Source organism: Sphaeramia orbicularis, unplaced genomic scaffold (assembly GCF_902148855.1).
Source record: "Sphaeramia orbicularis unplaced genomic scaffold, fSphaOr1.1, whole genome shotgun sequence".
Classification (NCBI taxonomy): domain Eukaryota; kingdom Metazoa; phylum Chordata; class Actinopteri; order Kurtiformes; family Apogonidae; genus Sphaeramia; species Sphaeramia orbicularis.
This window is the reverse complement of record NW_021941597.1, coordinates 14,525-41,062: the sequence shown is the minus strand read 5'-3', so window position 1 is coordinate 41,062 and position 26,538 is coordinate 14,525. Positions and strand designations below refer to the sequence as shown.

The 26,538-nt window shown below is 42.7% G+C and overlaps 1 protein-coding gene across 1 annotated transcript in view; it reads right to left on the bottom strand.

Annotated features, from left to right (window-relative positions):
* Positions 1-5,325: 5,325 nt before the first annotated feature.
* The window catches only part of LOC115416373 (N-terminal EF-hand calcium-binding protein 1-like), a 35,729-nt gene continuing 14,516 nt past the window's right edge, over positions 5,326-26,538 (bottom strand). Inside the window, exons 3-6 of the mRNA XM_030130116.1 lie at positions 17,084-17,196; positions 15,612-15,689; positions 14,419-14,510; positions 5,326-5,533 (exon numbers count right to left, since the gene is read on the bottom strand). Coding sequence (XP_029985976.1) covers positions 5,505-5,533; positions 14,419-14,510; positions 15,612-15,689; positions 17,084-17,196 — 312 coding nt within the window. The 3' untranslated portion in view covers positions 5,326-5,504. The remainder of the gene's footprint in view (positions 5,534-14,418; positions 14,511-15,611; positions 15,690-17,083; positions 17,197-26,538) is intronic.

Genomic DNA, 26,538 nt, shown 5'->3' with positions numbered 1-26,538 from the left:
CCCCCCCCTTTTTTTAAAAATGGCCTCTCCTACCTCAGATTTAAGACGTTGCACTAATCATTTTTATGCACTGAATAACTTCTGAAAAGTGACTGTTTAAGTCATGCACTCTACATGTTTAATGTTCCGTTGTCTAATGCCTACCTTGCTGTTTGTAATGTATTATATGTTGCCAGTTGAAGTTCAGCACAGTAGAAGCCAGCGCAATATTATAATGTTTTAAGTAGAAACAGGGACTTGCAGCCTTCAAGGTACAATATGTGCCAAAGGTTTTTAAACACAGTGTTAATAGCTCCATATTCTAATTGTTGTCATTGCTATGAAGGGTGGATTCATGATTTTAGATCTTCATCCCATCAGTAAAACTTGTTGTTACTTCTGTTTTTGCCGGCGTTGGTTTGCCCGTCTGTCTGTCTGTGTGTCTGTCTGTGTGTCTGTGTGTCTGTCTGTGTGTCTGTCTGTGTGTCTGTCTGTCTGTGTGTCTGTCTGTCTGTCTGTCTGTGTGTCTGTCTGTCTGTCTGTCTGTGTGTCTGTGTGTCTGTCTGTGTGTCTGTGTGTCTGTCTGTGTGTCTGTCTGTGTGTCTGTCTGTGTGTCTGTCTGTCTGTGTGTCTGTCTGTCTGTCTGTCTGTGTGTCTGTCTGTGTGTCTGTCTGTGTGTCTGTCTGTCTGTCTGTCTGTCTGTGTGTCTGTCTGTGTGTCTGTGTGTCTGTCTGTGTGTCTGTCTGTCTGTCTGTCTGTCTGTCTGTCTGTGTGTCTGTGTGTCTGTCTGTGTGTCTGTCTGTCTGTCTGTGTGTCTGTCTGTGTGTCTGTCTGTCTGTCTGTCTGTGTGTCTGTCTGTCTGTCTGTGTGTGTGTCTGTCTGTCTGTCTGTCTGTGTGTCTGTCTGTCTGTGTGTCTGTCTGTGTGTCTGTCTGTGTGTCTGTCTGTCTGTCTGTCTGTCTGTCTGTCTGTCAGTCTGTCTGTCTGTCTGTCCGTGTGCAAGATAACTCCAAAAGTTATGGTCGGATTTGGATGAAAATTTCAGGAAATGTTGATAGTGGCACAAGGAACAAATGATTAAATGTTGGTGGTGATCGGGGGGGCACTGATCTGCCTTGGCAGAGGTTTGCACTCTCCAAGTGCTTTTGTAGTTTTTAAATATAATGTGTTAAAATAAATACATAAAACTCAACAGATACATGATATAATTCAATAAAAGTTGAAAATATAAGTTTATATAAGTAAAAGTCAAAATGGAATTAGAAGGTTTCAAATTTAAGCTGATAGGCGTTTCTTTTTAGAGTGCTTTTTTTCTGATTGGATGCAGACATCTAGACAAGAAGATGTATCCAATCAGTATCCTGCAAAGACACAATGCTTAAAATTTTAAAAAATTCCAATTCTATTTTGGATAATAAGAGATGGAGAGCCAAAATACTGATTCAACCCTCTGTAGCAATGACAACTATCAGAATATGGAGCTATTTATCACTTTGGGTTAAAATAAGTTTTACTAACTGCACTCTTAGATTAGAACACGTCGTGTTTTGCTGGAGTCACGCCCCCCCCCATGATTTTCCATACCAGTGGTCAAAAAGGACGCCCTTCAAAAATGGTTTCAAACAGTCTGAAACACCTCACATGTGACTAACTGATGCCTTTGGGAGTATTTAGAAGTGTTTTAAGCCTTTTGCATTCCTAATGCATTGGTCCCATTCCAGTGAATGCAGGGAACCCGGCTCCAACTGTTCCTGCAGCCTAAAGCGTACATGGTAGAGCGCTGACATTTGGAGGGTTGGTCCAGACCCCTGCACGGAACTGAGACGCAAACAATTATATATGTCCACCAACAGGGGGCCATAGAACCAAAGACAATGCATTTTGGTCTATAACTCCCACACTGCATATCGCACATTCAAAAACCTCATATCCTCAGATTCCCTGAATAGGGTTGAGTCACATGGGCGTGGTCAGGCAGGTTTTAGGGGAGGACTTTTTTACGGCAAAATTGGGAAAACTGGAAAACCTACTTTTTCAAACTCCTTGGGATTTTATCCGATCTGCATGAATCTTGGCATGTACGCCCTTCTCAGACATGATACTAAGTTATCAAAAGAATTTTGTTCAGACGAAAAATGTGAAAATTATTAATGAATAAATTTCTGTAACTAGCTAAAAAAATGTTAACGATTACATATCTCAGACAAATGAAATGCTATCAACACCAAATGTTAGATACTTTGTTGATATGTTACTCTGAGGGTATGAGCCGAATTTGGTGAATATTAGCCTCTAGGGGGCGCTGCAAATGTGGGAAATTTGTATCTGTTAAACCGCTAAACTGATGTCCATGAAATTTGCTGTGTATGATGTGGGGTGAGTAGTGGGTGTTTGGTTTCACCAATATAGTGTTTATTACAAGTGGTGCAGGTGATTATGTAGATCAGGGGTATTCAAATTCGGTCCTCGAGGGTTGGTATCCTGCATGTTTTAGATATTTCTCTCTTCCATCACACCTGGTTCAATTCATGATCAGCTCATCATCAAGCTCTGCAGAAGCCTGAGAACGATGTAATGGCTTCAAGGTGAGCTGGAAGAGGGTAATATCTAAAACATGCAGGATACCAACCCTCGAGGACTGGATTTGAATACCCCTCATGTAGATTATGTTGCTGTCTGACAGAGGAAAAGGAGCCATGTGGTGGGCAAACTGAACGGCTGTAAGGGTTGGTGATGACTTTTCTGTGTTTGTAAAACCAGGCTTCATGAATGCTAGGTGGCTGACTCTGGGCGGTGACGATGGATCTGACTAAAATGTTATGCATGCTAGAGGTTTTTTGTGACAGCAGAGATGATCCTGAAGTTCTCATTGGCCAGATTTTGTGTTTGAATGTTATGGAAGTTATGTTTTATGGTTTGGTGGAGTGATATACAATGCGGAAAAATGTGGAAACCAGTGGTATAAGCTGAGGTATGGATGTGGATGAATTAGGAGGCTAACTGGAGCAGCTGTAGAATCCCTCAGTTGTTGTAGCGGTGGGAGGGGGGATACAAACCCTGGTTTGGGTAGGGGGAAGGGGTACTATGGGATTCTGGGGGAGGGGGCCTGACAGTAGTGAATGGTGAACCCAGGGTACTGGGTTAGTGAGTGGGAGTGAGAAAGGCCAACATGCTGCTTTTAACTGATCTGAGGAATGGTTTTGAACTGGCTCTTTTATGGAGGCTTTTAAATAAAATGTGAATGGATTCATGTAAATCAGATTCAACGGAGATATTTGGTGGAATCTAATAATTCATGATTTCCTTAAACCTCTAAAAGGTGTGGTTTGGATGGTAACTGGTTTTGTGGAGAAGAGCATCTGTTTCAGTTTTTGAGGTAAGCCTTGGTAAACATTCTTTTACTGTTGTCGTCGATGTTTTGGAAAAAGACTGTAGTGTCAGGGAAATGAACCTGATGCTTATCTATTGTGTATTTAATTTATGAATTGATGATGATCACTGAGTACGTCTATAAACTGTTGGAAATGTGTAATGTTGTGTGGCTATGCTCCTATAACGTCATCTAAAGATTAGGAGGTAAAATGATGGTTTTAAGGGGCATTTGGCCAGAGCCTCTCACTCCCACTCACTCATATAGACATTTGCAAATGGGGGTGCACACCTCTGACCCACGGCTGTTCTGCTGATTTGTAGATAATGTTTATTGTTGAAGCTGAACTCATTATTGAAACAAATGGTTAGGGGTTCTGTGAATTCTTGGTCAGGTCTGTTATTGTCTGGGTGTCGTTGGAAGATGGTCTTTACTGTCTCGATACCCAGTTGTGTATTCATGTTGGTGTATAGGCTGTCAGTGGTAAATAGGTAGAATTGGGTAGGAACAACCATGGGTCTGATGGTGTGCAGAAAGTGGTAAGTATCTTTCATATAGCTATGGTGTTTCCTGGAGAGGGGAGTAAGAAAGTGGTCTCTGTATTGAGTAATGTTGTTTGATGTACTATTGCAGTCTGAAACAAGGAGGAACCTCAAGGGGAATGGTCCGTGTCTCTGGATATTTGTGAATTTTCAGGATGAGATAAAACTGCCTGGTACGGGGTTGATCTGAATCAAAAAGGTAGTCACGCTGTTTTGCTGTAATGTATTTCTTTTGATAAAGACTTTGGACATTGGACCAGATTTGTAACTGGGTCTATTATGGTGAATAGTTTGTGACATGGGTTTATAATATTTGGAGTCCAAAAGTTGTCTATCGGCTTCTGTGAAGTATTGTCTTTCCATGATGGCTACCATTTTGTGGACTTTGAAAAGGCTTTTGACAGCATCCACAGGGAGAGTCTATGGCAGACATGCCCCGTATGGAGACATTATGGAATCCTGCAAAAGAAAACCTTTGTGGGCCCTTTCTGTGTGGAGTTTCCATGTTCTCCCAGTGACTGCATGGGTGCTCTCCGGTTTCTCAAAGACATGCACTTAATAGGTTAATTGGTAAATCTAAATGGCTCAGAGGTGTTAATGTAGGAGTGATGGTGATTTTTTGAACACTTATCCTTAATTTAACCAGGAAAAAAGCTCATTAAGATTAAAAATCTCTTTTTTAAGAGTGTCCTGGTCAAGTCAGTGTACCCCACCTTGGCCTGAAACGTAGCTGGGCTAGGCTGGAGCCTGTCACCCCTATCACCCCACAACCATCTTGAGGATAAAGTGGTTCAGAAGATGAATGAATGAAAACTGTTGTGGATCAGGCTCCCATCAGACTGTATGACATCTTTGTCTAAGAGAAATAGACTGGATTCATTGATTACTTGTCAATTGTGTATTTTCTTTTCTTTTCTTTCTCTTCCCCTTGGGGATTAATCTGAACCTGTAAACATGTTTACTTCTGCTCAAAAGTTGGAACAGTGAATTGGTTTTGGAACCAACCTCAAGTGGACAGTAAAAGGAAAGGCAGATTGGATTCCCTCAAACCTAGTCACATTATTTCTTTGTTGAGAAATAATTAGGCAACACAAAGAAGACTGCAACAACACATTAATTACACAACAATAAATAAGCTTTATTCATTACCAACAGATTTTTAATATAACCTGACACATTAGGTACTATAACAGAATAATGGTGTAATGAGCTCCCCTGCGCTGTTACAGTTGACACAGTTATATCTGCCCCCCCTGTTTTCCTTTCTGTCTTTATCAGTCCTTCTCTCTCTCTTTAGATCTGTCTCACACACAGACACACAAACAGTGTGTCACACACATTCACTGCATGCATCAGCTCCCCTGATCTACCCTGGGCTGTGGATGAAGTCACGTCACACACAGTGATGATGTTAGATCATCAGATAGGTCTCTATCTGATGAGGTCATTGCTTTTCAGACATCAGCGCATCCTCTAGGGGTGTAAACAAACACACATATGGGCTATTTCAAGAAACCACCTGACTATGAAGGAACATGGAGGTCATAAAATCGATACTGAACACCACGACTTCACGAGTTGTGTTGTGTCTGTCTCCCCGCTGCAAGTCCATGTTCAGTTGTTGTTGAGGACCCACCACGAAGCTGTGAAAACAGCAAAACACATGAACTGACCATGACCTAAAGAGACATCAGGCATGTAGGGCTGTTTTGTGTCTGTGTAATCTGCAGCACATTTGTCCTTGTGGATGGAAAAGCTACAAAAGCAGAACAAAAAAACAAAGACAAGTTATTTCAACAAAACGTAAACACAAGGGTAGTGTGCAACTATTAACTGGAGCAGACAGAGGCAGACATGTTGTTAATGGAATGTAGTGAAGACTATCTGACTGTTAAATTTATTCAAGTGACTTCAAGGATGAGTTATGTACATATATGTATGTTGCATATATTTCACCTGTTCAGATATCCAAAACTTCCCAGTATTAACAGTGAATTTTGGCACCGTAAGTGAATTTGAAAGTCCAGTGTATCAGATTAAGGTGGAGGTAGGAGGGTGTAATTGGAGCATGTAATATAATATTTGTTATTATGTTTTCATATATACAGTATATATAATGAAGGTTGGGAGTTTTATATACATATATATATATATATATATATATATATACACACACACACACACACACACACATATATATATATATATATATATATATATATATATATATATATATATATATATATAATTAAGGTTGGGAGTTTGAATCCTGACAGGAGCAAAACGTAACGTGGATCCAGGTGGGCCCCTGGCCAAGGCCCTTTACGTTATATGCCTGTACCTCAGAATGAGCAATACAAATAATGATAGAGTCATGCCGGCTTGGATGTTGCCTGAGACAACGAGGCCCCCGTCAGGTGTTGGGGAACCAGGACATCCTGATGTCAAATCAGCCACTGGAACAACACATTCCTGGAGCAGGGCAGAGAACATGGTACTGATGGAGTGTTACTATGCTAGCAATCCCAGTGAGAGGGGATATATGCAGAGGATGTGGTAGACATGGTTGCTTTAAAACCCCACGTCGTCACTGACTAAGAAACTTCTCTTAGCTCAGTGTTCAAATATCCTCAATAAGAAGTTGCTATCACAGCTAGAGATTAACGGGGTGCAGCGTTGTACCTCATCCATGGCACAAAGATGCTACAACAAGGGGGAGCCAGGACGACAGCTCAGCTTGGTGGTGGTTTTATCATCACCCCCAAATGTCAAGATTGGGTACCAAGCCCCAAAGACAGACAGACTGAATGCAAGGGCAGCTGACCCGAGAGAGAGAATCATGAAGTCCTGGGGGAACTCAACTACCTCCTGCTTGCCAAGGCTAAAAAACTAAGTACCAGAGCAGTCTCTACTAAAGGACTTGAACACCACACTCCTAACTATGCCTACCAATACCATCACTGAGACCAATCAGCTGATGTATGCAGCAGCAACAGTCATCCTAGAGATACTTGGCTATAAGATGAACAGCATAAGCAGCCGGAAGGAGTGAATTGCCCCATGGAGGAGAAGGCTAGAGGCAAAGATTGTGGCAGCACAGAGAGAAATCGAGCTTCTAACAGAACTAAGTAGAGGTGTGAATCTAAGGAAAGAGCTGCCCAGGAAATATAACAAACTGTCCACAGCTTAGGACCTGGGCCCTAGCTATCTGCCTAAAGAGGTATGCAAGAGAAGTAGAGGCAAGGAGAATAAACAAGAGGTTCTGCACCAACCCAGCTAAGGTCTTCTCTTAATGGCAGGATAATAAGGCAACCCAGGGTTGAGACTGAGCAATACTGGAAAAGTATCTAGGAGAAAGAGGTAAGACATACCACCATCACCCAATGACTGATGGATTTACAGGCAGAGCACAGCCAACTTCCAGAAAAAGACCCAGTAGTAATCACCGTAGTAGACATCCAATCAAGAGTGTCCAAAATGAAGAGCTGGACAGCTCCAGGGCCTGGCACGATTACTGGCTTAAAAAGCTGACTGCACTCCATGAACGTCTAGCAGCACAGATGAACTCGCTACTAATGTCAGGAAACCATCCAGAGTGGCTAACCCAGGGCCGGACAGTCCTCATGATGAAGGACCCCCAGAAGGGAACAACGCCATCCACCTACTGGCATATAACCTGCCTCAGCACCACATGGAAGCTCCTATCAGGCATCATAGTGGCTAAGACAAGTAGGCTCATGGAACAATACATGAGCAGAGCACAGAAATGAATTGGTAGCAACACCAGAGGAGCCAAACACCAGCAACTGGTTGACACGGCAATCACCCAACACTGTAAGACACAGGAACACCAACCTGTCACTGCCTGGATTGACTACAAGAAAGCCTATGACTCAATGCCACACACATGGATACTGGAGTGCCTAAAGCTGTGCAACATCAACAGGACACTAAGAGAGTTCATTCAGAACTTGATGAGGCTATGGAACACAACTGTGGAGGTCAAGTCAAAGCAAATTGTGCAGGTAAGCATCAAATGGGGCATATACCGAAGAGATGCTATATCCCCCCTGCTGTTAGCCAGATCATCACAAAGAGTGGCTTTGAATACCAGTTCCAAAGTGGAACAACCATCAGTCATCTCCTCTACATGGAAAACATCTTGCTGTATGCCAAGAATGAGTGTGACATTGACTTCCTGATTCCCCTCACTCGGATATACAATAAAGATATTGGGATGTCATCCGGACTAGATAAATGTGGGCGGATGGTATCTTGAAGAGGAACATTACAGATGTGCAGGACAGTTACAAATACCTGGGGATCCCACAGGCAAGTGGAAATCATGAGGAGGCAGCTCGGAGGTCAGCCACAGCCAAATACCTACTGAGGGTAAGGCAGGTCCTGAAAAGTCAGCTGAATGGAAAAATAAGATCCAAGCCATCAACACCTATGCCCTACCAGTGCTCAGATACCCCACTGGCATAATATCCTGGCCACTGGAAGAGATACAAGCCACTGATATCAAGACAAGGAAGTTCCTTACCGTACATGGAGGGTTCCACCCTAAGTCCAGCATCCTGAGGCTGTACACAAAGTGAAAGGACTGAGGACAAAGGTTGAGGACTACTAAGTGTCAGTGCTACTGGGGGAAACTACAAGCCTCCAGGAATATAACAAGAAGATGGCCCCCAATGACCAACTGCTAAGTGAATGCCTCAGGCATCAAAACCCCAGTAAGGAGGAGGAGCAAGAGGCACTATCATGGAAGGACAAGCCCCTGCATGGCATATACCACTGGTAGACTGAGGATGATATCGAGAAAACTTACCAGTGGCTGGAAATGGTTGGACTCAAAGACATCACAGGCACTACTCATGACTACACTAGCACAGACCATGAACATAAGACCAATAGAGGCCGGGGTCTACCGCACCATACAGGACCCCAGGTGTAGGCTGTGTAGAGAAGCCCCTGAGACAGTCCAGCACATCACAGCAGGGTGTAAGATGCTGGCAGGCAAGGCATACATGGAGCGGCATAACCAGGTAGTGGGCATAGTGTACAGGAACATCTATCATGGAAGGTGATAGACAAACAAGCCAAGATCCTGTAAGACTTCCAGATCCAGAACAACAAGATGGTGATGGACAATCAGCCTGACCAAGTGGTGGTTGATAAACATAGGAAGACAGTGGTAATGATAGATGTAGCAATCCCAAGTGATGGCAACATCTGGAAGAAAGAACTTGAGAAGCTCGAGAAATACAAAGGGATGAAAGAGGAGACAGAGAAAATGTGGGGTGTGAAGGCAACAGTGGTCCCAGTAGCGATCAGGGCACAAGGGGCAGTGGCCCCCAAGCTGAGTGGATGGCTCCAGCAGATACCAGGAACAACATCAGAGATCTCTGTCTAAAAGAGACCAGTCCGAGGAACATCTAAAATCCTGCGCAGAACCCTCAGGCTCTGAGGCCTCTGGTAGAGGATCTGATTCTGAAGGAGGCACCGCTCTATTTTCCTTTACCTTCTCCAACTGGCAGTTAAAACACATACTGCTGGAACAGATAGTGCAGAGGGAAGAAACAAATGCAGCATAGACTTGCAAGTAAGTCAGAAAAAGTCTTTCATCGTTCTTTATGAGACATTGCAGAGTTGTTGAGGTGCTCTGGTTATTCAGTGTGTTGTCCCACGTGGCAAACAAGAACACTGCTGCTTGGCCTGAGAGGCAGACAGGATTGCAAGTTCCGTGGATCACCTTTTATCACCCATAGGTGTGTAGTGATGGAGATGACTCCAGAGGGGAACAGACCTTCAAGACAGACAGGGGTTTGAAGAATCAGAACCGGAGAGAAGGCAGATGGATCTCTCACTGAGACGATGCAGGAGACACAGATGTTGACAGAAGAAGCAGAGCGTAAGGAAGCCGTGGTCCGGTCCATCTCCTCAACTGGGAGGTCAGAAGACCCAGGACGGGCGGAGCCAGTTTTGCAGAATGGCTCTTCAGCGGATGAATCCCTGTCCAGGAGACAGGTAGAAAAGAGGTCCAAACTGTCTGGCGGGGACCCTTGGATGGTGCAGAGGTTCTGGGGGGCGGGTCAGGATGCCAACAGTGAAAGTCCGTGATGAGGTCCAGTTCGAGGATATGGCAGCCAGGAACTCAGGACCTCTCCTCCTGACCCTAGCCCTTCCGGTCGACCAGGTACTGGAATCCCCCACCATGCCGTAGCAGAGTAGATTAAACATCTCAGAGAGAATGCAGGACCCCCATGGATGAAGTGAGGAAGTGGCACAGCTGGCAACATAGGGCTCTTGTGAACCGGCTTCACCTTGGACATGTGGAGCATAGGAGTCTTAGTCTTACTGCCATTGGACTGATGCCCCTCTGGATGGGGAATGGGCAAACGAACCTGGGTGCTAGCTTCCTGACTCCACTCGCAGGGGAAGATCCCAAGGGAAAAGCCACACCCTCTGGCCAGCCTGGTAGGGAGGACTTGGAGTTCGATGTCGGTTGGCCATGGCAGTATAATGAGCAACAGAGTGCGGGAGGGTAGTGGGAGTATGGGACCAGGTTCATCGACGGCAAGGGAGGAAGGCTTGGACCAACAGACAGGAGACCTCCCTCTTTAGGGCTGGAAAGAGTGGAAGTTGGTAGCCATAGGCACATTGGAATGGAGAGAGGCCTGTAGCAGAGCTAGTCAAGGTGTTGTGAGCATATTCAATCTACAGTAGCTGATCCAACAAGGGGGGTTCTGGGACACCATGCAGCACAATGCTGTTTGCATTTCCTGGTTCTTGTGCTCGGTCTGCCCATTGGACTGAGGATGGAACCCAGATGACAGGCTGGCGGTTGCCCGCTGTAGTTTACAAAATTCCCTCCAAAATACAGAGGAGAACTGGGACGCTGAGTCTGATACCGTTTCAACAGCTAGACTATGCAGCCAGAAGACATAAAGTAGGACCAGCTGGGCAGTCTTAGCTGACGTGAGCTTAGGCGAGGGCACAAAATGGGCCATTTTGATGAATTGCTCCACCACAGGGAGGATGACCATATCACCACTGGAGTGAGAAAGAGCAGTGACAAAGTCTAAGGAGATGTGAGACCATGTACAATGAGGAACTGGAAGTGGCCAAAGGAATCCAGATGGGGCTTGGTGAGAGGGTTTGTGTTGGCTACACACGGGACATGCCCTAACAAACTCTAGGGTATCTTTTTCTGAGGAGGGCTACTAGAACCGTTGGAGAAAGACATCCTGAATCTGCTGGGAACCCAGATGGCAGGTGAGTTTGGAAGTGTGGGCCCATTCCAGTAGCTCAGACATCAAGGTAAGGGGAACAAAAAGACAGTTTTGAGGACAAGCACTGTGCCCAGGCTGGCCCTCAGTGACAGACCTCACTCTCTCCTCAATCTCCCAGGACAAGGTGGTGACTATGCAAGGGGCTGGAAGAATGGAAGCTGGTCCCTCAACAGGATTTTCTCCCTTCTGGAACTGACGGTACAGAGCACTAGGCCTGGCATTGCGGGACTCAGGGTGGTAGGAGAGACTAAAGTTAAAGGTGATAAAGAACAGGGACCATCGCAGTTGGCGGGAGTTTGGTGTTTTAGCAGTCTGAATGTACTCCAAGTGTTTGTGGTCAGTCCGTACCAGGATGGGTAATTTGGTGCCCTCTAACCCATGCTGCCATTCCTCCAGAGCCAGCTTTACAGGCATCTACCTCCATTACAAACTGGTGGTCAGGGGCCGGCATTTGGTGGATGGGTGCGGAGGTGAACCTGGACTTGAGGTTCTGGAAGGCCTCATTGGCAGGAGTCAACAAAAAAGGTATCTTGGACGATGTAAGGGCTGCGAGACTGGCAGCCACAGAGCTGTAATTACAGATAAAGCAGTGGTAGAAGTTGGTGAACCTCAGGAAGTGTTGCAGCTGGTTGCAGGAGTCAGGGACAGGCCAGAATGTGACGGCAGAGACCTTCGCTGGGTCCATCTGCAGGGTGCCTTGTGTCACAATGCACCCCAGGAAGGAGACAGAGGAGGCATGAAATTCACATTTCTCAGGACGGTTTGGACAGAGTGGACATGCTCCTCTCGGGATTTGGAATGATTCAGCATGTCCCTCAGTATGTCGTTGCTCAAAGCCTGGAAGACAGCTGGGGCTTGGGGAGGCCAAAAAGGCATCACTAGATACTCGTAGTGCCTGCTGTGGGTGTTGAATTCCATCTTCTTTTCGCCGCCCTCTCAGATATGGGCCAGGTGGTAGGCATTGTGAGGGTCTAGTTTTATGATGATGGTGGATCCTTGGAGCTGCTCGAATGCTCGTGGAGTAGCTCTGGCGATCGGTTGTGCTGGCAGGATTCAAACTGGGCTTTCCCACATGGCAGACGAGAACTTTGCTGCTTGGCCAAAGAGGCAGGATGGATTGCGAGGTCCAGGGATCACCTTTTATCACCCGTAGGCATGTAGTGACACAGAGAGGGGAACAACCTGAAGCAGCATTCAGGACAGGCAGGGGGTTGAAGATTCAGAACTGCAGAGACGACAGATGGATCTGTCACCAAGGCGATGCAGGAGACACGGACGTTGACAGAAGGAGCAAAGCTCGGGGAACCCGAGGTCGGTAAACACTGTCACAGGCAGATGAGAAACAGGATTCACAAAGGCAGATCTTGTAATCAAAGGCAGAAGGATGGTTGGTCTACTGAGGCAGAGATGAGAAGATGTGATCAGATTCCGGCAGGGTCAGAACTGGGGAATCAGGCAACAACAGTAGGCTGGATAGTCTGGCATGCTGCAAGAACAATCCTGCACTGGTTGAATACTGGCCAGCTGTTTAAGCACAGTTATAAGCAACAGGTGGAATGGATTAGGCTGATGAGGTGTGGCAAGGTGAGGGAGGAGACAGCAGCAGGACAGACTGTGACATACTGCCATGATTTGTGTCATGAGCTGAGAAAGTCTGGGCAACCCTGCTGTACGGAAATATGTGAGCCCTTTTCAGAGTTCAGGCAAAAATGCTCATTGTCTAGCACTGATTGTTATTCAACAACATGGGGATCCACAATTTGGCACATTCTACTACTCTTCCTGTCCTTCGAAGAGAGCAGACGTGTTTTTCTGAGCTCCGCTATCTGCTGGTTTTCCTGCCTCCCCTACTTGCTTGGCCTTGCAGTGTCTCGTCTGATTTACTTTTCTGTTGAATCCCTGCTTACTGAGCTCTCGATCAGCAAACATGGAATTGATCAACTGGTCACTCAGCGCAATTGATACAATTTTTTCATCAAGGAAGAATGGTCCTGGGGAACCCGCCTGCCCTGATGGGACAGCTTCAGCTGGATACACCTGGGACGCTTGGGACAAGTGGAGGGTGGTCTGTCTGTCTGAACTGTCGGTGGAGGATGCAGAAGACGTGATTTTGTTTGGAATTATGATGGTGGGGCACCTTCTGATTGGCTTGGGAATGGTCCTGATCTATCGCAAAATCAGTAAGACAGCAGCATGCAAAGAGACCCCACTGCTGTCGGTGGAAATTGGGAAACACTTCGGAGCGGTGAGTGAAAATGTGAAGGAATTACAACAGGCGGTGAAGCAGACGGAGGAGAGTGTGCAAGACCTGACCGGACGGGCTGGGGACTCGTATAAGAAGTTGGATTACATCACGGGTCAGTCCGCAGAGGGATTGAGGGCAACCATGGAGGGGCTCCGTCAATCTGCTGGACTCAAGGAGAAGATCGAGGAATTGCGTAGAGACCTCACTGGACGAAAGGGCTAAGGAATGCTGAGGCCAGGTATAACAAAAATTAAGTTATACCAATTTATGCAGCAATCAAGTTTCCCCGGAGGTCTAAATTATTCCCCTGAGAACTGAGGAAGCAGCACATTCTTTCTCTATCCTTACTCCCACTGCAGTCAAAACATCTTCCATGGTCAAGACAACAGTGGCTGAACTGATAAGGACTGATAAGACTGAGGGTTGGACAGAGCGAACCCACTGGTGTCTCTTATCTTCGCACACACATTCCAGAATTCCTACACAGCTCATGCATCTCCCATTCCCCCATCCCCCCCATCCCCCCCAACCCCCCTCTCGACGTCTGCACTCGGTCTAATTATTCACACTGTCCCCCGATTCCCTTCAAATCCATGAAAAAATTCCAGCATGTGTCCACGTGTACTGTGTGTAATCTGTATGATGTCTTCATATTTGTGCTTTGCATTATCTTCTGTTCTTCACTGCAATTTTCGAAGAAAGGGTTTTGTGGCAGCGCTCTAGTTGTACTCTGTACTAGGAGCAGCGGCCCGATGTCCCTAATCATCGAACCCAATTTTGTTTGATGTACTTTGTACTGTCAAATGACAATAAAGAGCTTCTGATTCTGATTCTGATTTATTTTATAATTTGATATAACTTTGCAGATTTGAATCCTCAGTAATGTGGAATGCTTTTCAGTGCAATATCAGCTAAGGAAAGTATAGCTTATTAGATAGAACAGCTGATAGACTGTGATATGAGGCTGAAGGTCTGCTGATGTTCTTACCAGGAACCAGCATGGTGGTGAGGATTTCAGGAGTTTCCAGAAAGTCCACATTCCCCCTCTGAAAGGTTTTACTGTAGTTGGTCTGCAGGTGGCTAAAGACAAGATATTCAGATTTGGACATGTGAAGCAGATCAGCAGATAAAAAAGTGACTTGATTACACATCATACAGTCATGAATGTTCCACTAAAATTCGGAATATGACATTGTTATGACTTCGACAGGTGTCATGTAAACAGAATTTTGATTTTGTTTGGATTTTCTGAATTAAGCCTTTTTCTGAATGGAGAGTTTTGTAAAACTTGGGATACACTGATATTCCAATTTCACCAAGATTCTTTAAACATTTGTGAATTTTACAGCAGGTGGTGACACAACCCCTGTTTACACTCAGTAGTCAAGTGGAGGAGAGACTCAGGTCAGACGAAGAAACAGACCTGTTAAATGGCAGAGAGTATGAACATGATTCATGGATATAAACTAATATATATATATATATATATATATATATATATATATATGTGACCTTTTCAAGGAGTTTCAGGAGCTAAAAGAACAGGCTGACTGCATACAGTTTGACACCAGTGGAAAATGATGAAAAACTCTTTTTTTTTTAATTGGGGCATCCACAGCTGCACAGAACAGGGAATATTAGTGGAATCTTAAATTCAGAATAAGTGCAAGAAGTTGAAATCTTTGTACATGTAAATTCTTTCATTCACAGCACACACACATTTATGTACACAGGTCAAGATTAATCCTCACTGAAGTTTTTTAGCTCCTGGTTGGCACCTGGACCCACCTACAAATAAAACTGAGCTTTTCATCCACTACCAGAAAATGACTGCCTTCCAGGTTGTTAAGTAAACTTTTATGCACAATCAACAAACAAAAAGCATTGTTTATTAGGTGTGATGAATCCCTCGTTGCTCTCCGCCATGTTTGCACCTCGGTAGCTTGTGTATCAAATTTAATTAATTTAATTAATTTATTTTAATCAAACGTGGGGGGGTGTTCATGTGCAATTTTCAAGTTCGTACCTAGAGTTTACCATAATTTCCATTGCATGTGATGGCAGGGATAAAGCCAGACCGTTTCTTTGTGAGTCCAAATTGAGCAAGGAAATAATTTGAGATGTATCTGAACAAGTCACTGTTCATTAGTCATGATGCATATGGAACAGGCAAACACTTACTTTTTCCACACGTTGTTGTGCTCCCAGAATTCATAGAGAATGAAGCGTGATTCATTTGCCAGCCGCTGAACTGCGATGCTGCCAAATGCAAAACAAGAGAGTCATGCAATCGTTAATTAGTGCACCACATCATGTCCCCTAACATGGCCTGCTGTCTGAACTGTTTTTCACACTGTGACTGAGCACAGATGAGGTGAATCCATCTAATTATATAATCATCCATTATGTGGCAATCATGATCTAATTATAAAGTGTTCTGTCAAAAGCATTAGTCTCATTTCAACTTGAAAATGCAATAACAAACATGACAGTGCATTTAGAAAAATCGCCATGCCAAAGCATGTAAATGTTCTGCTGTCCTTTGGCAGCTGTGCTTTGTTTGAGGATCCAAAGTAATAGTTAATATGTTACTGATTGAGTTTGTTCTGCAGAGACAACAGGAGTATGACAGTATGAACAGATGAAGGTCAAATCCACCCCTGGAAAATCCTAAAATGTAAATCTTCTTTAATCCACTGACATAAATTACTATGTTAGGATGCAGCATTAAAATCAAGGTTGTATATATTTTGACAGCAGGCCATTTTTTATTACTTCACTGATGCCTATTTTCTGTTTTAAAATGGACTGATTCATTACATTTTGGTCATAATTCTTTGAAGACTTGTCATGAGTTTAGAGTTCCCTAAATGCCATACATATTATATTATAAAGGCAGTGTACAAATGTTGTGTGAGGTCATGACATGTGCAGTCTAACCTTGTCTGGCCAGTCAGAGCCAAGCCTCCTCAGACCCAGACCCAGACCCAGACCCAGACCCAGCCCAGCTTGAAGCTTTTGGTTAACTTTGAAGTTAATTTCTTTAGTTTAGCCTGGGGGTGGCTGGTGGTCACATTTTTTGGCTTAGATTTAGTCGAGTTCTTTTTTTGTTAGGGAGGGGGAGCAGCTTCTACGTCCCTATAGGGGGTGGCCGGCCTTCCCCCTCCATTTTATTTATTTTTGCCGGCACCTCCAGGCTCTTTTGGTTCATTGAGTTCCCTTTTTGGTATGTATTATTTCCTGAGTTTATTACTTTCTTGAATGACTGTTGATTCATTGAATTTCTTTTGTTTAATTTGGATTAATAAAATCCTTAAAATCTTTATATTTTTATTGGTGTCCTTTCCTTATGTTGGAGTCTCCTTTCCCCTTTGAGCCACTTTACTTTTGTTGTTTGGAGACCATAACAACAAATTTCCTTTAAGACAAGATAATCTAAACAAATAAATCATCCTTTTTAGATCACAGTTCTGATGTCGTTGGAGCATAAAGGAACTGTTGCTGTTTCTCTGACTATAAGCTAACACACTATGTAAACTGAAGTCATTCAGTATGTGAAGACAACACAGTGTTATTTTGATCAAGCATGAGTTTTTGCTTGAATGAGAAATTGATGAAAAAAGAAAAAGAATTAGAATGTTTTATAGACTGACTGTAAACATCCAGTCTGGGCACAGGAACACTCCATGTACTGTCTGAGAGCCAGACGAAACTCCTCCTGCTCCTCTTCCAGCACTGAGAGCTGCCTCTGGACAATCAGGATGTGCTGCAACACATAAAAGCACAGACATGAATGACGCGCAAAGTCCCAAGATGTTCGGAAATATTCAGGCAGCATTTCACATTTCACCTGAGCTTGTTACCAGAAAGCTTGTGACTCACAGACCAAATGTCTGGATATTTATAATCAGAATTAGAGTCTATGTAGCCCACTGTCCGACTGTTTCTCCATAAATAAACTGACCCCTGGGCCTCAGTGTGACTCAAGTATTAACTTATAGATCATGAATCTTGCTGTCCTGTTCATACTTTAGGCACATATTGAATCAAGTGTGCAATGTTTGTTGTTGTTGTTAACTTGGTTTTCTTCCTCTTTCTTCTCAAGACTTACATACAGTACTTACATTACTTATTACTTTACTTATATATTGTTGTGTGTGTATATATATATATATATATATAAAATATATATTTACTCTAGCAAAACAGGTATAGTGCTACTAAAATGAGAGCTGAACAGAATAACATCATCTGCATATAACGCTAATTTATGTTCTGTATGGCTAATTGTTATTCCAGCTATTTCCACATGCATTCATACAGCTATCGCTAATGGTTCAATCGCTAGAGTGAATAATAGCAGTGACAGTGGGCACCCTTGATGGCATCCTCTTTTGATTGTGATTGGTCCTGGTACATTTTTGTTTGTTAATATTTCTGCCGTAGGATTTAAATACAACAACTGAACCCATTTTACAAATGTATCTCCACATCCAAATCTTTCCAAGATATTAAACAGATAGGGCCACTCCACTCTGAAAGCCTTTTCAGCGTCTAAGGATAGGAGGGCCTTATCAGAGGGGTCTTCCAAACCTTGAATAACATTAAGGACTCTCCTGACATTATGGAATCCTTGGTGTCCTCAAATAAACCCATTTTGATCCCTATGTATTATACTAGGTAGTGTTTCTTGTAGCTGCCTTGCTGAAATTTTGCACAAAATTTTGAGGTCAGAATTTAATAAACTTATTGGTCTCATATTTTCGCATCTGTTACTGGGCTTTCCATGTGTTGGCAATAGTGTTATTAGGACACCTTATTCTACTGAATAAACATCTGATCCAAGTCTTATTTAAGAAGAAGTATAAAAACTGAGGCCATCCCCATCTTCTTGCAATAGGACTAGCTGGGTGGCAAAAACAGTGCTATTATGCCACAAAAGTAACTGGAATCTAAAAATAACTATTGAAAACTACTGGACTTCTGCTCTGACAATGTTCCCAAACTCTGAGGACTGGTTTTTCTATCAGGACAATGCTCCTGGCCTCATTTAAGTCCATAAAGGTGTGGATGACGGACCACCACATGAAGACCCTGTCATGGGAAGGACAACCTCCTGATCTGAACCTATTTTGGAAATTTCTAGAATATAATCAAGAGGAAGATGGATGGTCATAAGCCATGGAACATTGCTGAACTTCTTGAATTTCTCTGCCAAGAGCTGCATTAAAATCATCCAACAGCAGTGGTGGAGAGCCAAGACATGTGAAAGCTGTCACTGAAAATCAGAGTTATTCCACCAAATACTGAGTTCTGAACTTTACCAAGTTACAACATTAGTATTGTGTTGTTTATAGATGAATATGAACTTATTTTCTTTGCATTATTTGAGGTCTGAAAACACTGGCTCTTTTTGTTATTTTGACCATGTGTCGTGTTTTGCAAATACATGCTTTAAATAAACTTTATTTGGAATTTGGGAGAAATGTTGTCGGTAGTTTAGAGAATAAATCAAAAATGTTCATTTTACTCAAACACATACCTATAAATAATGAAATCCCAGAAAGCAATAATTTTGCAGTGGTCTATTAATTTTTTTCCAGAGCTGTACATACATATATATATATATATATATATATATATATATATATATATATATATATATATATACATACATACATACAGGGCGGGGAAGCAAAATGTACAATATTTTGAGGCAGGGATTTGAAAGACATGGTATGACCAATTAGTTTATTGAAAGTCATGAGAATTTATTTGTCACAAGAAAATGTCCATAATAGAAATGTTTTTATTCTATGTGTCCTCCTTCTTTCTCAATAACTGCCTTCACACGCTTCCTGAAACTTGCACAAGTGTTCCTCAAATATTGGGGTACACCTTCTCCCAGTTCTTCTTTAATAGTATCTTCCAGACTTTCTGGTAATAGTTTTGCTCATAGTCATTCTCTTCTTTCCATTATAAACAGTCTTTATGGACACTCCAACTATTTTTGAAATCCTCCTTTGGTGTGACGAGTGCATTCAGCAAATCACACACTCTTTGACGTTTGCTTTCCTGATTACTCATATGGGCAAAAGTTTTGTGAAAAGGTATGGATAATAGTGTTTAGGTATGATTATGACATCAGTATATGTTTGGGTTCAAAACAACTGACGTAGTGTCTGCTGAGAAAAAACAACTAAATGTTCAGTGTACATTTTGCTTCCCCACCCTGTATATATATATATATATATATATATATACATATATATATATATATAGATATATATATATATATATATATATATATATATATATAAATTTTCATCCTCAAAATTATTCATACCCTTGTCATTTTTTGTGATTTTGTGTTTTTATGATGAAATGAATGACTTTCTTCAAGTTTGCTTGTGACTTATGTGTGATACACAAGTGAAGGAATAACAACAAATGATACTTGAAGAAATACTTTATTTCAGGAGGATTTTATTGATGGATTTCCAAAAAAAACGCAATGTTCAAAATTATTCATACCCTAGGTTTGCAATGTCTTTTGTCTAATGTCCAATGTCTTTCTTCATCGTCAATAGAGTAGCCTTTGTTCTTAAAGATGGTTCCTGTTAGTGTCCACAGGCTATGTACACAAGACTATGTACAATGTATATAGAAAGAAATGTAAAAAAACAAACAGTATGTACAGTCCAGTACAGTAACAGTGCAAAACAGTATGTGCTGTTCAGATGCGGTTGTATGTGTAACCGGATGGTTTACAGTGTCTGGACAGTCTGTTTTTGTGTAGCAGGCATGTGACACACCCCCTTACCCACACCTGTAGTACAGCGCGTCATGGCTACTGATGCAGATCTGTTTCTATACCCCCTCTGGTTGTTCAGTCGCCCTCTCTCTCCTCAGGGAAGCGAGGTGTTGGCCGGCGTGCAGCTCCGCTGAGCCGTGCTATCCCAGCGTGGTACGGGTTGCTCTCAGGTATGTAGCTCAGTCTCATGATGTTTGTGAAAATGTTATCCCATGCTGGAGTTGATAGTTCTTTGTTGTAGGCTGGTGTGTGTGTTCCTTTCCAGGTAGCTGCCGCTGCTAACCATTAGCTCTTAAATGCGTGCAACTCCAGCTAACCACACAGGTACCAGTGCCGTAAGCCTAGTGCTATTTTGTCTGGTACTGTGTACATAATATCATTAACTGTTGGCTTTGTTTCTTCTAAAGGTTGCCTTGGCGTTTAGGCCGCTGTATGCCCTGTCTTGCCTCCTGCCTTCAGCCATTTTCTGCTTTCCTTTGTCTGTGCCTCACTGGTGTAGACTATGTGTGAATAGTCGCTCTGCCTTGTTATTTAGAAGCTCTTTTAACATAGGGACTGTAGGTCAAAAGGGGGTACCTTTCAACAGTTCTGTGGAGGACCTGTTTAAACTGATGCATGTTTTCTTTCTGTTTTTTCATTTTGACTTGAGTTTGCAGTTGTTTTTTATACAGACATTTGTTTGGTTTTATTTATTTGCGTTTACAGTGACCTCTGGTGACGGCTAGTTCCAGCTCAATTCTCTTCCAAACTGACCTGCTTTAGTTTATTGGTGCTGTTTCATATTGTATTATTTGGAAATAAAAAGGAATTGTATAAGTGTTTTTAAGAGAAACAATTTTATAAAGAGATTATTTTATTACGAGGTGATGAATAAAGTTTGTTAAATGATCTGACTTCATACCTGTATTCATTTGTGTGCTTACCTGTGCATGGCTGTTCCCTGGGAAACCCACAGAAGTTAAGGTTAAACAATATACTCTTTAGGGGCAGGTCCTAAGGTGGCGTTGTCGGTGTTTCCTTCTCTAGGTCTGCTGCTCACAGTTCTTCTGGTATCACCACAAATGCAATATGTGTGCATATAAGGTAGTAATATGCAAATGAGGTCACAGTCCCAGAGAAGTTGGAGAGTGCAGCTCAGTGTGGGACACAGTATGATGGGGGTAGGGGAGGAGGTGGGGGAGGGCATGTGTGTATGGGTGGAGATGGCTTTCACAGCTCTGGGGGAAAAGCTGTTTCTGAGTCTGGTGGTGTTATGTTTTAGGGTTTTGTACCGTTTCCTAGAATGGAGCAGTACAACCAGTCCATTGCTCAGGGTTGGAGGGGTTCACCGCAGTGCGCCTGCCTTCTTCTGGACCACCTGCGTATATTGTGTCTAGAGCTGGTAGGTGACGGCCCATGATATGTATACATTAATGTGGCATGATGCACAATCTAAAGAACTGAGAGAATCACCAAATCTACTGAAACTGCTGGATCTGAGATTAAATCCACAACTGTAAGAAACAGAAGCTATCATGAACAAACAACAAGCCCAATGTAGCAATCTGCAGTCAACGATATTTAAGATTTCAAAAAGAAAAAAGTCAAAAGCATTCTAAATACAATTAAATATTGACATGAAGTAGTAAGTACAGTGTTACATTGATACACTGGTGGAAAATCTTTATTAAAGGTTTGTAATTTTGCAGCTAGATTTCTCACAGATTTTAAAAAAAAAAAAAAAACAATGGAAAAGGGAGATTGATGTTGGATATTCACTGTGAGACCTTCCGAAGGCAGAGTAAATAGCTCAATGTATAACGTCAACTTTGCAGGACCTGGTGACATAGTTTTAAGCTTGGTGATTGCATTTCTTTTGCAATTGGTGAATCAAATTGATTCACTACAGTCGGGATGAACCCAAAGAATCCAGTTAGTTAGAAGAATTTGACTTCCTATTACTAGTCGGAAAGTCAAGAAAACCATTATGCTATCCTGAAAGTTATTTTGGGACCCCAGTAACTGGCAGGTAGGAAAGGTTACCACATAACATGTTAAGAAAGGGAAAACTTGATGCTTTGACTTCACAGACTGAACACATCATGAACTCTGTCTGTAGTCCTTCCCTATCTTTGCTAACACAGGGATCAGCACTCATGGTGTCATGACTTTTGTCACGCTTCTTTCCACGCTCACTCAGGACTAGGGATGGGAATCGAGAACTGTTCTTTTTGAGAACCAGATCCCAGTAGCTCAATTTCCTTGAATCGTTTGCTTGCCTGCTCAGCGATTTCTGCCTTCGTTGTGCATGCGCATGACGTCCACACGTACGCTGCATTGTTTTGGTCAGAACGAAGACAAGATGGAGTTGAGGCAGAAATGGTCCAAACAGACCACACCAGGTCTAAGCAGACCACACCAGGTCTAAGCAGACCACACCAGGTCCAAACAGACCACACCAGGTCCAAACAGACCACACCAGGTCTAAGCAGACCACACCAGGTCCAAACAGACCACACCAGGTCCAAACAGACCACACCAGGTCTAAGCAGACCACACCAGGTCCAAACAGACCACACCAGGTCTAATCAGACCCACACCAGGTCCAAACAGACCACACCAGGTCTAAGCAGACCACACCAGGTCCAAACAGACCACACCAGGTCTAATCAGACCACACCAGGTCCAAACAGACCACACCAGGTCTAATCAGACCACACCAGGTCTAATCAGACCACACCAGTCCAAACAACCACACCAGGTCTAATCAGACCACACCAGGTCCAAACAGACCACACCAGGTCCAGTTGAACTCTGTCAAAGCTTCCATTTCTTCTAAGGTGGAATCCCTCCAGTCTGCTCAAACATTCATCCACATGTGATTCATTTACAGGAATGTCACGTATTGTGATTCTCTACTTAGTGACGCTTGTGAACATAGCGGCAGAGTGAACGCCGGGCCCAGTTCTAGTTCCAGTGTGGGCAACAAACATCATAAACCCTCAAATACAAGTTTCCGAAACAGGAGAGATGGGCCGAGCTGAGTCGAACTGGTTCCACATAGTGGACATGCGGCAATAGAGGAATTAGTAAAGTGTCTTAAGTTTCACTTTCACTGGAAGGGAAAAATGACTCAAATTAAATGCTCAAATCTGTTCAGTTGTGTTGACATTTCATTGACTCCAAATGTGTTGGAACACGTTCATCTCTCAGACCAGTTGGTTCAGAATCAGTTTGATCCCAGATCAGTGGACTGGATGTTGTTCACTTCTCCTCCATTCCCGTGTCTGTGTTTTCTCCTCCATCTCTGCTCAGTGCATTTGTCCGTAGACGCTCAGCGTCCATGCACTTCAATGGGACTGAGTGGAACTGCTTTAAACTGACTCTAAACTGGACGCTAATTGGATGAATGCCACCATGTTGTCCCGCCCCCAGACACTTGGCGTCTCTGGGGGTGAATAGAGCTGTGGGCGGAGCTCGACACTGGGCTTCCGCTGATTGGAGGATCAGTTGGAAAGCTGAATCCAGTTTGATTGACAGCTGTTTTCAGATCCACTCCTTCACTGACACAGTTCAGTTTAATACTGTCACACATTCTGCTGTGAAATCAGAGAAACCGCTACGAAAGTAACTGTTAATTTCTTACACTGTAAATAAAACACACTCATTGCACTTCCTTGTTTCAATTTAACGCAATTTCAACGTTTTCTTGTTTACTTGGTACAATAAGGTCACTGACCATTGTCTTAAAAAGGAACAGAAGGACAAATTTATGTTTAAATAACGTAACAATTTTTTTTTTTTTTTTTTTTTTTTTTTTTTTTTAATCTAAGCTGACAATGAGCTTCCCCTGTCTGAAAGATGAGCAGCCAACACTGGTACATACTGTAAATGTTCTATTTTCTGTGCAGATGGAATATAAAGACAGTTAATGCAAACACACCTGTTTGTACTCTTTCATTTCTTCACCCAATGAGAATCGATAAGGAATCGGATGGATAAGCAAAATCAATAATGGAATCGGAATCATTAAATTCTTATCCATTCCCATCCCTACTCAGGACATGATTAGACACCTGTTTAAAGCAAACTTGTTTCATGATTTCAACATCATGATTTTAACACCATCAAAACACCTGTCCCACACTCCTGCAGTTTAAAGCAAACATTAAAGTTTCTTCTTGAACCAATAAAGAATCACTATAAACACATTTATACAGTTTAACAGTCACGCTGACAGCCTGTGATGCACTTTTCTGTGTCCAATTTGGTTCTATTAAAGATAGAAGATGAACTGCCATAGTGTTGGTTTTAACTCTGTGGGTGTTAAAGTTATTAGTTCAAATTTGCAGTGTAATAGCACATGCCTCTTTGTGTTCTCAACTGGCCTCAGCTTGGGTCCAACATTTTCCAATTGTCATTAATTCACTAATTCATACCATATACATGTATCTTATAAAACCAGGCAGATGAAGTGCTTTTCATAAACATATTCCATCCCTGCATTCAGAGCACATGTCTTAAAAGAGTGTATTTTGCTTTTTTGAAATGGAATTATGCATTTTAAAACATTTCCCTGTGGTCTACATGAACTGAAAATGCGATGCTTGGGTCTAAATTTTTCATCAACGGTAGGGTAGGAGATCCTGGAAAAACGGTTCGAGCAAGCTACATTTTGAAATTACCGTACTTTCTGGACTATAAGCCACTACTTTTTTCTGGTTTTGAACCCTGCGGCTTATACAGCGATGCAGCTCCAGTATAGATTTATACAGGCTAACGACCACCAGGGGGCGCTCTAACAGGAAGAGCAAAAGTGAGACAGACAGGAGGAAGAGGTGATGAAGAGGAGGAGTTTGAATCTGAACTTTGAACAGTCAGTTTGCGTGTCATGCACAAACACTCATCATGGAAAACACACCAAGAAATGCAAATGATGCAGCTTTCAAGTTTAAAGCCATCAATGTGTCTGTAAAGAAGGAAATAGAACTGCAGCACCGAAGTGCCACTGAGCAACAACGGAGGAGAGGCGTAGAAGGAGTGTGACAGAGCCTTTGAGGATGTTCAACTGAAGAACACTGAAGAAGACGACTGCAGTGGTTTAATGAGCAGAAGAGGAAGACACAGACTGTTCTGGGTTTATGAACCAGCCTGTTCCTGACGTTTGACTGACGTTACACACACTGTTTGGACAAAAGCAGTGAAGGGATGGAAATAACTATTTAAATCATCTGTCTGTTTACCATCTGTCTGTGGAAATATTTCATGTCACAAAGTGGACACCTTCGGCTTATAGTCAGGTGTGACTTATAGCCTGAAAGTACGGTAGCCAATTCAAAAGTCCAAACCCCTTTCTTCAGACTTCCCCCTGAAGCCACACCTTTATTGTATTGATAGCACTTGCAGAGGGGGGAGGAACAAATGGCAGTTGAATTTGATAGACATATCTCCATTCAATCATTTCAATGGGCCAGTTAAAATGATTGGATGGTGTCCTGTTCGTTCCACAGGTGATGATTTTTTTTTTTTTTTTGTGTTAGAGCATTTAATTAATTGGATGCAATCGGGGTGTGAAGGGGATTTTAAGCAATATAGTAAAAAATGCTCCAGGAAAACATCTCCTACCGTACCTTTAATTCAACTCCACAGGTCCATCTTCAACCCTATTTCACCAGAAAGGCCCTTTTGAGTGCTGGCCCTTTAAATGCACATGAACCACTTCAAGGTCGTGCAGCTCAAGCAAAACTCCCCCTGTGTGTGTTTGTGACAGTCGGTGAGTCAGCTAACCATAAACTGAGCAATGTGAAACTTGGACAAGTTAGCAGGAAATATAACTGTGTCCATACAAGACACCTGCACACTATGAAAGCAGACTGCACACACACAAACATTATATACAAGCACGAGGCTGGAGGACACTGAATTCTTAGAAGGTTTACATATATGGGTAAAAATATAGAATTTTATATTGTTAAAAATTAAATTAAGGAATATAATGCAAAAGACCCTTTTGGGCAATAAATCAAAGCTTTCATTATTATTATTATTATTATTATTATTAATAAGTGATTCAAACGTCTATATACTCTCACTCCTGTTTTTTTCTGATCCTACCGTGTCATTCAGAGTTTCAAACTGACAGATTACCAGCAAAGACAGATGAGCAAACAAATAAGGAAGGAGCTCTACTAACAACTTTGGAGCTCTGTTGTTCCTATGGCAACAGCAGAGGGCTTATTACCAGCATGGCCTCTCCTCTTCTTTTCTTGTAGTACACCATCGTATAAGAACATGGTGACAAAAAAAGTAGGATAA